This window comes from Lissotriton helveticus, chromosome 7 (assembly GCF_964261635.1).
Source record: "Lissotriton helveticus chromosome 7, aLisHel1.1, whole genome shotgun sequence".
Classification (NCBI taxonomy): Eukaryota; Metazoa; Chordata; class Amphibia; order Caudata; family Salamandridae; genus Lissotriton; species Lissotriton helveticus.
This window is the reverse complement of record NC_136068.1, coordinates 1,362,419,443-1,362,432,159: the sequence shown is the minus strand read 5'-3', so window position 1 is coordinate 1,362,432,159 and position 12,717 is coordinate 1,362,419,443. Positions and strand designations below refer to the sequence as shown.

General features: G+C 47.7%; 1 protein-coding gene across 1 annotated transcript in view; it reads right to left on the bottom strand.

Annotated features, from left to right (window-relative positions):
• Nucleotides 1–12,717, bottom strand: part of CFAP52 (cilia and flagella associated protein 52) — a 201,130-nt gene that overhangs the window by 63,626 nt on the left and 124,787 nt on the right. Inside the window, exon 7 of the mRNA XM_078650854.1 lies at nt 11,167–11,267. Within this exon, the coding sequence (XP_078506980.1) occupies nt 11,167–11,267 (101 nt within the window). The remainder of the gene's footprint in view (nt 1–11,166; nt 11,268–12,717) is intronic.

Here is a 12,717-nt window from a genome sequence, read left to right as displayed (position 1 = left end):
CCAGGATCCCATGGGCTCTTAAGGAGACCTCATAGGCAGTCAGCCACTTGGCGATGTCATCCCCCGTACTGTAGCTGGCGACTACATCCTTGGGTAGGTAAGGCCTGGGTTCCCTGGTCAAATCCTTCGATTCGCTGCCACCATTTGGAGAATTGGAGGGTCCTATCTGCAGGGCCTTGAGATCTAGCTCCCTAAGTTTCAACTTGTGAGCCATCCTCTGCTCCTCCCTCTCCTTTTCCAACCTAGCTAACTCCCACTTTAGCTGTCTTTTTACCCGCCTGTCCACTAGTTCAGCTTCGGTTAAGCTTCCTCTGGAGACACTGCTGCCCTCCCTTGAACAGGTCCTAGGTCCTGGTAGTAGGTTCCCCATCTCAGGTTGGAACAATCCGTCTACCCCTATGACCGTGTCCCGGTCCGTCCCCTCTTCCTCCTCCTTCCCCTCTCCATGTGCTGCCACCCACGCTCTCAAACTGGTCTGGAGTTCCCCCTTCTTAGCACCACGCTTAAAAAACACTCCCATCTTCTGGCAAAAGTCTCTAAGCTGGGCTGTAGTATAGGTCTCCAGTTCCTCCAGAGCAAATTCCATTTTGCTAATGAGAGATATCGGGACAGCCACTCGGGAGGAATTGGTTCAAAGGGCAATTCGAAGCTACCTCCACCCACCACCAGGAGTAAATTTGGAAAAAGCAAAAGAACTAATTAGGAAGTCCGCCAGGAGAAAACTCCAGGTGTAGGCCTGTGGTAAGCACTGCGTTACTATTAAGTATTTGTAAGCATAAACCCGAATCCCACCGCTGAAACACCAATTATGTTAGACCTAGGGAACCTAGACTACATAGGGTAGCTTGGCACAGAGTGGAAACAGCTAATCTCCAAGACAATTGTGTAGTGCTTACAAACTCACTCACAGTAACCCAATGTCTTACCACTCAAAATAAGGACACCACACAAATTTAGAAAAATACGGGTTCCTTTTATAAAAGATTTTGTGAAATTGCACCTCACTCTAGTCGCAATATTCAAATTCAATGCGGTTACTTTTGGATGTGCACTTATTACAATTACAGATCATATTACAGTCCATCAATTGCGTAATCTCTTCTCCTCCTGTAAAGAAAGGAATTCATAAATACACAACTTCCTGTGACTTTCTTAAAAAAAAGATATCACTGTACAAATTAAGGCTTTACAGAACCACTTCACTTTTTGCTGTGTTAGAACGGTACCTTATTCCCCAGTTTACAGGGTCAACACTGGCTAGATATGACAATTTCCTTAGTTCACCTCTCCATAACTCTATACTGGCTGGTTCCATACACACAGCTGAATAAATAGAGAGAGATAACAGGTTCAATATCACGGTTCAATCAATGAGACGGTTGGTTACCAAAAACCCTTCTTCTCGAGTTTAGCTTATTGCAGCCGATCTTCTCTGACCCCAATTAGGTTTACATAAGCACCGGCTGTCTCCCTCCCCTTCAGGAAGAACACTCGCTACAGGCCTAAATGCTCTGTCACTTCACTAGAGGGATTTGGAGGTGTTACGGCAGTCTACACATCTCCAGGATGATTTCCACCTCCCGCAGGTATCAACTTAGAACCCCCGGCTCAGTCCGAGGCACCCAGTTCGAGGTGTTTTAGTCAACGAGGGGGGAATGTCTGCCGCTCCTTCCCTCAGTCTATGCCCTGGTTGCCGCTGGTCGTTCGTTCCCGCCCACCGCTCAACTCCCTCCTTACTTTATTCGGTTGAGCGCTGGCAGTCTGGATAAGAGTCCGCTCCGGTCGCGCTACTCAGAGGAAGTCTTTACCCCTGCTCCGATACCTCAGACAGCTGGCCTTCGGGCGCTCCTCACAGCACTTCCGCGTCTCCTCCCCTGTCGACGCGTGTCGGGGAAACTCCGCCCAGGTCCGGCCTCTCTGGCAGCTCTCCTCCTCCTCGGAAGTCGTCTCACCGCGGGGGTCTTCGGGCACGGCGCTCACCTCTGGATGATGTTGTTGGCATCGACGGGGAACCTCCGGTCTCCTCCAATGTCCCGACCACTCTGGGACCCACTACGTCCTCCAGTCAGCTCGGGCGATTCCTCACACCACGGTAGGATATCGGCGGGCCGCTGATCTCTTCAGTACTTTCTTTGTTTCTAATGGACGAAAATTGGTATTCCTCTAGTCACAGTTACGTCGTTGGTTGGGTCAGTACTTCGGCGTCTTTCCAGTCGGGTTTCTCACTGTTATCCCACGACTTAAGTAGGTTAATTCTTATTCAGTATTTCGCTCCAGGCTCTAAAGTTTCCTCCAGGTGAGACGACCCAGGGCTTGGTCAACAGGCAGGATTCACGTCAGTGCCAAACAGCTGACCCGTGGGACAGTCGCGTTCTAACCACTGCGCCTCCTCCTCACACTCCTGCCTCACTCCTAGACGCTCCCTCTCCAACCCAACAACTTCTTCACCTCACCAACGGCCGTCCTTGAACACGCCTATTTATATGCTGGACCCTGGTCAACGGAACATGCTGGAGGGTTCCAGAACCTTCTACATTCAAACCAATGGGACAGCATTGCTGAGATGACCGTTATGTCAGTTGCAGGCCGCCATCTTAGGTTTTAACAGCCTGTAGGATTTTCACGAGGGCGACTAGGCCTCACAAAATGGGTTTACAGGATTAAGGAACACCTACCCCCCGCCCCCTACGACAACACTGGTCTGGTGAACACAAAAGAAAAATAACACATAGGTAGGCCCAAGGAGACAAAATAAATAATTAATAGTAAAGACACTCCCAGAGGCAGACAGGTCTAACAGACACAAACCAAGTTTGCACCGGTTTTTCCTTCTGAACTGAGCACAGATTATGACTGCTCATGCTTTGCATAGGTTGTAGCCACCAGCGCTTAGTAAAATGTAAAAAAGGGCTACTATTGTACAAAAATGGGTACATTCACCTTTTGCACAAAGTACTCGCAACTTTTGCTCCTCAAAAAGGTGTCAATTATCTTTAAAAACAGACCCATATCGGGCACAAATGTTACTTGTGCTCAGGCTTTTTCCTCAATGGTTCGACTTCGTTCTAAATGAGCCTCTTATGATCAACACACTTTGCTTTAATCTTTTTAAGTAAAATAAATGACTGTCTTATTATAAAATATAACTATTTTTAACTAGATTTAATTTAATGAAAAGGGCGAAGTAAATGTCATTATTATGATTGCGCTAGAATGGTTTACTTTCTAATTTTTTACAGCAAGGATCTTGTCAATAAGTTAATCGTTGCTTTTTGTTTGACACCTGCGTAACATCATTTACAAAATGCCTTATGATGCATTGTGTTTACACAAATGCTGCAACACTGTTTTATTTTTAATTTTCTTTCTTTCAGGGCAACATTGTTTCCATGTATAACTCCATAGAATCCAGTGGGTGCTTCAAGTCCATCTGATTAGTTCTCAGTTGTTTCTGGAACGACCTTGGGCTTGCAGAAATGTCTAACTGAATTCAGCCTTCTCATTCAAGATCGTATTATGTGTTTAGTAAAGGTGCTTAAAGCTGGATCTCCTCCTAAGTCTTGTCCTGCATGTATTTCATGACTGGTAGTATCCTCTTGTGGCACCTGTGATTTGCAACTTGGCTGATTCTTATTTTGCTTTGGGTCTGATCCTTCTTGACTAAAAAAAAAACCTTGCTGGAGAAGCCTTCCTGTCCTATGGCCACTTTAAGCAACATAGGGCCATATGTATCATACTTCCGTTTTGCGAATTCCAAATAGCGAAATTTAAGGAATCGCTATTTGGAATTCGCAAAACGGTATGTATGTACAAAATTGCTATATAATAGCGATTCCTTACCATTCCTAATTTGCGATTAGCTAATTGTTAATCGCAATTTACCCATTCATTTCTATGGGCCAGAAGGGCCCATAGGAATGAAAGGGCAATTTGCGATTAGCAATTTGCTAATCGCAAATTAGAAATTTTTCCAAGGGTGCAGGGGTGTCTCGAGAACACCCTGCTGCACCCCTGAAAAAGACATTTGGGGGCATATGGCGCACATACATGCCCTAAGGGCATGTATGGGCGTCATATGGCACCTTTTGTTTTTTTCGAAAAAAGCTTTTTGAAAAGAATTCGCAAATTACCACCAATTAGAAGTTGGTGGTAATTTGCGAATCCTTAATGGTATTTTTTTGAATATTTTTTGTTTGATACATTGCATTTAAGGAATCGCAAAATTTGCGATTCCTTAAGTGCAATCGCAAAATAAGGAATAGCAAATTTTGCTATTCCTTATTTTGCATCAAACATGTTTGATACATACCATTTGTCTAATTAGCAAATGCTAATTAGCTTGATACATATGGCCCATAGACCTTTATATTTGCTACTTTCTAACACCAAGATAGTGGAGGGAGAAGTCAATGCCCAATCTCTTTATTTCACCACAAAGAATATATTGCTAGATTAGTTTCAAGCAGGATTCAGCCTTTTTAGCGCAGGCATTCAAGACCTATTGTATATACTTTAGTATGTACTTTGTGGGCTCTGGAGATCAGCCCTAGGACTAGTCTGCTTCCGCTTAGGGACTTTTATTCTGTTCAACTACCTCTATTTAACTTTCTTGATAGAAAACGAACACCAGAGGTCAGTAAAATACCAGAATCACTTTAGCATTCTCTAGATTCCAGTCCATAGAAATTGTCTTCCACAAGCACCCGTAGACAATAATATTTTTTTCAGTCTTGTATTTTCAGTGATATGACCACCGAAGGACCTGATTTTATATTAAGAACAGAGCTATGGACTATACCATTTCCGGCTGAAAGTCAATATTTGTCTCCATGTGTTCCCATGCCTGGTGTGTCAAGCAGTTGGGTGCTTACTTTCCCTCCATGTTAAAGAACAGTAGATGTTTCAGCGCTCAGGCTAATGTGCTGCATAGCTAAATACATATAAGGTCCCAAAGGCGAGACCGATTGCATTGCAAATGCTTGTTCTACTTTTGTGAGCAGTTCATTCATAGAGCAAACAATCAACATAGAAAGACACTAGGGGGCCTATTTAGAGGGGAAGGTGCGACACTCTTGCACCACGCAAGCTGGTGCCAGAGCGACTCAAGTACTAAATGAGATTCATGAAGCCATGTTCGGCCACTTTCCGTTGCCCTGAGTGGCTCAGTAAATCTGAAGTAAAGCAACACAGCTCAAATGGCTGTGTTACCTTACTTCACCCTGGAAGGTGTTCCATGGCCATTGCGTGGGTCTTCCCACGCAACTCCCATTTCATTACCAGGTTTACCGGAAGTGCTAAACTTGGGAATGTGCCAAAAATATACTTCTTCCTAGGGGAGGCATAACGAGGAGAAATATCTTTATTTCTCTCTGTTACTTCCTCTTACTATGTTTGCTGCATTCTGCAGGACACATAAAAGAGGAATAGTATGTGTTGGACTTGACCCTTTTTGCAGGTTCACCCCTAAACTTTTTGCATCTCTCCCAGCCTTTTTCTCTGTGTAGTCTTAGTGGTTTTAGGCAGCTGGGCACTTTAGCTCTGTGGTCCGGTGTAAAGTGTGTGCGCTCTCTGTTACATTTAGTGGGAGTGAGAGTGACCTGTGCTCCCATAGGAATGCATGGGGATTCCCTGCTCAGTGTGTGTCGGTGGTAATTCCTCTTATGAGAGTAGCAGTATGGTCAAGTCTGGTATGTATGAAATTGTGAGAATAAATGCTGTGCAATGGTGTGCGCAGATTTATTATGACTATGTGAGAAATGCCACTGTTAGAAGTTGGCATTTCTGTGTGCTATGTGTCCGCCTGCCTGATGTGAATTGCATGTCTGGTTTTGGAGGGACGTGACGTGGGTTGAATAGAGAGATCTACAGTTGGAGTATGGGGAGGGGTGACTCTTTGATCTGAGCAGGGCTGTATCTGGCAAGGTGAATGAGCGCCACCTCCCACTGTGTGGCTGATGGCAGACCCCCTCTTCTTCAAAGGCAGGATGCAACCTTGTAAACAAAGTGCTCCAGGACCACACCAAACTGGTTCTGGCTGGGTTCAGTGACTTGTGACTTTTTTTTTTTTTTTTTTTTTTTGAAAACCTTTATTGTGCAGATATAGCTAACAAATACGGGCCTACAACCCATCGGGCCGGCCACCACACTGTAATAGCACATAGACCAGGAGAAAAACCCCAGCAGGTCTCCGATAGTACAAACGCAACAAAGCAAGGCATAAAGCCACAGGGAAACCACAGTGAATAGGAAAAGTGAAGGTTAATTTTATAATATAATAGGGTGAGTAGCAGGAACATTGCAGTTATTAAGGTTCAAAAGTCCGTGGCGGGGCGTCAGCAGGCATTGAAACAAACACAGCGAGTTTCAAAAAAAAGGGAACCGCTACAGTACAGCGAGGGCGAGACGTGGGTCCCACATCAGCAAACAATACCATCCACTGCCCAACGCCCACCCGTTACTACAAAATACGCACCAATACATAAAAGGAAGTCAGGATTGCAATACAAAGCCATCCGCTACATCGACCCAGGGAATGAGAGAAAAAAGGGGAAAAAGGGAAAAGAACAGCAGGAAAAAGGGTTGAAAAAACAGGGAGAGAAGGACGCGGCCCCACAGCATGTGCCCCATGGCAAGTAAAGCATACGAGAAAGGGGCAGCCCATAGAACCAAAGGAAACAGGAGTAATGGATGCGCAATGAACATCGGTAACAGGGAGGCCGCAGGCCCACACTGGCAAAAAACACCCCATGAGGCCCACATGCAGACGCGGCGTCCAGAAAAAGAATACACAAGAGCCATAGAACCAAGAACAAAAGAAAAACAAAAAGACAGAACCCCCCCCACCCACCCCAACCTGCACCCCTGCAGAAGGCTATGGCCTACCCCCCCCGGCAGCGTGCCTGTCGCCCTAACCGGAAACCCGAAATATAGAAGAGGCAAAAAGTGAGAAAGAAACCACGAAGGCAAAAAGAGAGGAAGGGGAAGGAAGGAAAAAACTATCGGGAGAGGAGACACAGAATCAAAACTATCAGCTCCCCAACCCTCCCGTCCAAGCACATTCAGAGCCCACTAGAAGATGAGGTCATTTCAAAAAAGAAACAGGCACCAGGAATATGAAGAGGAATCAATCACACAGGTAGAGCCGCTGGGCGGTCATCTGGCCACTCCACAAAGTAATAGTCCGGTGGTACAAGTACATCTCAACCCTGTCCTCGTCTGTCCAGTGCCATAGGCACAGAGTGCACAAAGAACCAGTACATGAGGGGCCAGAGGTAAAAAGCAAGGATTCCAAATGTCAAGCCACTACACAAAGTATAACGGCTGCAGACCAGATGAGCAAAAAAGGGCGGCAACAGCAGCAGGCAACTCAAGCGCGGTTCCGCGGGCAAAGGGGAAAACATCGCCCTGGTGAAAAAGTCACAGGATCTCCACTCGGCAGGCCGAAGCAAAAAATCACCGGGAGACCCGGCGAGACAGATCCGGACGGATCTCGGCTGGGGGCCCTCCAATGCATCCACCACAGGGAGGAATTCCGGACAATTCGAGGCAGCAGGCATCCGTGCGTCCAAACAACCGGTGGCCTTAGGATTTTCAATGTCCGGGAAAGGCATCGCGGCACCCTGAAGCGGCGAAGCCATACACGCAGGGGACGACACAACGAGCCCGGAACAAAGGCCACCAGCCAGCCCAGTGACAGGCACAGTCATGGAAGCACGCCAAGAACACAGGGCGGCGAAGACTTCGCCAACTGTAGGCTCACCTTTACGGTATTCAGCAAACGTGCCGTGCGGCGAGCCGATGTCGCCGTCCCCAACGAGGCATAGATGCAGGGAGCGGGCCGCCATCTTTGCAGCCTGGCGCGGCCGCGGCAATCTCCGACCCCAATCTGGCCACCAACAGAGCTCGATAGGATCAAGCCGGCGACAAGCAAAGGACCCCCCAGGGCAGAAAGGCGGGCCACCAGAATATTGAGGCAGCCGGCGCCACCGACCCACGGGCGCCGCCCGCCGAGACCGGGCGGAGGGTTTCAAGATGGCCGGACAGGAGAACAAAGGGGAGACGAGTCGTCCATTCGGTCAACCCCCGTCCGTGGAAGGCAGCGCTCCACCACCAGGTCCCCGGACAGCCGGACCAGGCCCGGTCAGTCGCCACCGGTTCAACCGCACAGTGGCCGCTCCGGCCGACCCCGCTCCTCCACCAAGGGGTCAGCCCCGGCGATCCGCCCTGCCTGGGCGCCGCAGACGAGTCCAGGCCTGCCCGCCCCGGAGGCCGCGAAGCGAACAGGGGCGCAGCTCAGGATCCGCGGCACTGAGGATCATCCGGAGCAGACGGTAAGTGCCAGCAAACCATCATAAGTCCATATTCCATCAAGAAAGACTTCTCGGGGCAGGATAAGGTGCCGGATATACAGTTCAGGCAGGAAGGTTGACGGAGCCGAGCTACAACGCGGCCATCACGGTCGCGAGCTTGGCTCCTCCCCCCTGACTTGTGACTTTTGACAACAAAGTCTTTTGGTGGTATAAGTAAAGGGGCTGTGACCCCATGAAATGGTTCAGTTCCATGTTGCTCTTCTAAGATGATGTGCTATTCCTGATCCTGCTGGGGCATGCTGCTGCTGGGGTCCAGGAGGAACTGCCCTCCTTGGGCCCTGCATTGCCCGCTTGATTTCTGAGGAGTTTTGCTTTTGGAGCTATGGCTCCCTGCGCCCTGTGAGCGCTATATTTTAATTCTTTCCTGGAGGAAGAACGTGTTACTTTTGGATGCCAAGACGAACCTCTGTCCGTGTAACTAGAGGGAAAGGACTTTGAAACTTTCATCCATCTTGCTGAAGCAACTACCCATGGGCCTAATTTGGGCTTGCCTCCTACTGAAGTCTCAGGAACATTAGACTTCACCCATCAGCCGTCTGGATTCCTATTTGAGGGGAATTTTCCTTGCAGATGAGGCCTCTGTTGAGAATTCCTGAGCCCCTGGTTCTACTGCGGGGAACGAGGGCTGAAAGTCATCGTTATCGCTATTGTGGGCTGCCACAGCTGAGGAGCTCTTGCCGCTGAGAGCCAGCATTTGCCTGTGTTACCAAAGTCATCATTATCGCTATTGTAGGCAGCCACAGCTGAGGAACTGTTGCAGCTGAGAGCCCGCATTTGCCTGTGTTAGCAAAGTCAACATTATCGCTATTGTGAGCCACCGCAGCTGAGGAGCTGTTGCCGCTGAGAGTCTGCATTTCCCTGTGTTACCAAATTCATCATTATCGCTATTGTGGGCTGCCGCAGCTGAGGAGCTGTTGCCGCTTAGAGCCCGCATTTGCCTGTGTTACCAAAATCGTTGTTATCTCTATTGTGGGCCGCTGCAGCTGGGAAGCTGTGGCTGCTGAGGGCCTGTATTTGCCGTCCTACGAGAATCATCGCTATCGCTGTTGTGGGCCGGTGCAGCCGGGGAGCTGTGGCCGCTGAGTGCCCGCATTTGCCGCCCTACGAGAATCATCGCTATCGCTATGGTGGGTCGCTGCAGCTGAGGAGCTGTGCCGCTGAGTTCCTGGATTTGCCATCCTACAAGAATCATCACTATCGCTATTGTTGGCCGCTGCAGCTGAGGAGCTGTGCCGCGGAGTGCCCGCATTTGCCGTACTACGAAAATCATCGCTATCGCTGCTGTGGGCCGCTGCAGCTGAGGAGCTGTGCCGTTGTGTGTCCGCCCTTAAGCCCCGTACTTTCACATCTGTGCAGCACTTTTGCCGGCTGCAACGTTTAGGCCTGCACAATTGGATTCTGCTGCATTGGCAGCCGCCCTGACACTTTGGACATAAGGCATTTTGAGCCCCTTTGAGAAGGCATGTTGGCCAGGGGGACTGTTAGGTTTGTAGGGCACCAGGCCCTAATGTGATGGATGTGGTGCTAGGAAATGTGATTTATGTAGTATGATTTACGCACCCTGTTTTATGCCTCTAAATGTGGTTTACGATTATGAGGTTTAGCATACTGTATTTATGTTGAGTTATCCTCTACTGTGGTTTATGCTAGTGAGATTATTTCCTAAGGTGAGTTATGCTTAGGAGGTTATGGTCTAATATGTTTAGGCTTATGAGGTTTGCGCAGGATATATTTCACGCCTAATGTGATACTGTGCATAATATGATTTATGTTACAGGATGATGCTGAGTCCAGTGTTTGCCAGTAATTACTGGTTGGGTTCTATGCTTATTATATGTTCTCCATTTACTATCTTTACTAAGTGATGATTCTGACAGTGGTCCAAGTGGCCCTGTCGTGGGTCAATGTAATCCCCTCTAAATATTGCCCAGCGCCAGTTGGCACAATATATATTGTGTGACTAATATTCTAATGTATCTTATGAGAATACAAAGGATTTACACATGGCATCAGGGATAAGCCTGACTGCTCGTGCCAAGCTACCAAGGGGGGAGCAGGGTTTATCTTTGGCATGTAACTCCCTTGCCCTGACTAGAGTGGTGGTTTCTTCCTGGCTTAGGCGCAAGCCCTAGCCAGCCAAAAAATCCCATTTCTAACAATATGCATCTCAGGATTATTTTTGTGCAGGATGGTGCCCACTTCCTGCACAAAAAACAATCCTGCATGTAACAAAGGCACCCTTTAACACCTTCAGCGCGGTGCGAATTTTCGCGCTGTGCTGAAGGTTCTAAAAAACGGGCGGGCCGTGACGGAACGGTTCCGTCATAAGCACAGCCCAACCGGCGCTCATGACGGAACCATTCCGTCATATGCATCGAAGGGGTTAATCATGGTGTAAGGGTGTCTGCATTGTCACTAGGCTACCAAATGGGCACCAGCGCAGGAGAAAAGGCAGGAATGCACTGCATTGACTTATATTATGGTGCATTCCTGCCCTTTCCCTGTCACGCTGTACAGTGTAGGAAGGAGGAAGGAAACTTGCTGTGTTGTACTGCGTGATAAGTTCATGAATAGGGCACTAGAAATTTAGATGGCACCTCAGTAGGTACAAGTACAAATATGGCAGTGTAGGGATGAAAAAACAGTCATCCATGTACTATTGCACACTTGTGTCTTACGAATTGATTGAAAACTGCTATAGCAATCATTGCAAGGTACTTGTGAACAGTCAGCATGTTGTGCCCTGCACAGCAGCTTTAGTCAAAAACACTATGGCCATAAGAAATGTGGAACTCACTTGACTGCTTTGTGGTTTGGACCTTTACAGAGCGACAGCTTCCCATCTCCAGAACCGATGACAAAATCTCCTGTCTTCAGCAAAACCAACGCTGTGATCCCCTATGAAAGAAGCAGAGAGAAACCAAAAATCCACAAAGGATATTAAAACGGTTTACTCCATGATTTCACACCTCTCTCTTTCTCTTACCCATTCAGATTGGTGCTGCTGAAGACAATATGTCTTTCCAGATTATAACATGTTTCACCTGAACTTTCATTATTTGGCATATTTCACTCTCCATCATTCCCTGAGAACTCTTGCATCATCAATAACCTGTATGTCCACTTGCTCTCACCATCACAAACAATGATTTCATTTCCATTCTATTCACCTCACACAAATATCTTCCATGATCTTAAACAATGACTTCAAATCCATCTTACATACCCTGTACATCTAACTGAACTGCTCCATCACCACAAACAGTGACTTCGCTTAAATATCCTGTAATTTTCTGAGATCTTAATATTCCACAAAATGTACATATCTGCAAAGATATCCTTCACCACAAAACCCATACATCTCTACTGGTTTTTCGTTGTTCGCCATAAGTTGGCAGGGTATGCTCAGACGTGAGTCCCTTGCTCACTTTGCCACTGAATTCAAGCAAACCAGGCTGAAGACGGCTGAAATGCCAGAAACCGGTCCTCGGTAGCTTGTTTCCGGTCCAGGAAAGGCATGGCTTGGCAGTTCGCGCTGGACTGTTCCCATGAGGCACAGGGTCAGACTGATTTGCATATGGCCATGTCTGAACTGGGGTGGCAGAGTGGGCTAAAGAACGGTGATGGATTAAACCCAGATCAGTTGACTGGGGGTGAGTGCTTGTATTGTCAACGCTCCGTCCACATTTCCTTTGGTTTTTCCATACATCTTTACTGGCATCCCCTGATCCCACACTAAGCCTCCAGGAACGGCCGGGCAGGTAAGAGCGGCGGGCGGTGGGTCTGGGTGGGGGAGGGAGGGTTCGACTGATAACCACGAGGAAACCTTAAATAAATAAGAACAATAGTTACTTACCTGTAATCTGTGGTTCTCCAGTATTGGTGTCTTTCATAGATTCACATGCCTGAATCATTCCCCGTCGTCGGAGTGGGAGTCCCACGGTATATAAAAAGCAATAATATGCTATAAATACATAGTAAATACCAATAAAAAACAAACCAGGAAGTAAAGTAGCCAAGCTACAGAAGAAAAAACTTCCACATTAGTGACTATCCCTGTCCTTTTGTGTAGCCCAAACTGCAGCCAATCAGGCGACAGCACCCACCAGAAGGTTCCCCCCAGAGGCTCAGGCTGTCAGATTTTGGCGCACGGAGTGATAGTAAACCAAAGTATGCTAAGAGCCTCTGAAGGGGAGGTGGGCGGGTTGCATGTGAATCTATGAAAGACACCAATACTGGAGAACCACAGATTACAGGTAAGTAACTATTGTTCTTCTCCAGTATTAGGGGTGTCTTTCATAGATTCACATGCCTGAATCAGAGTAGATAGCAGTAAATATCCTTGCTA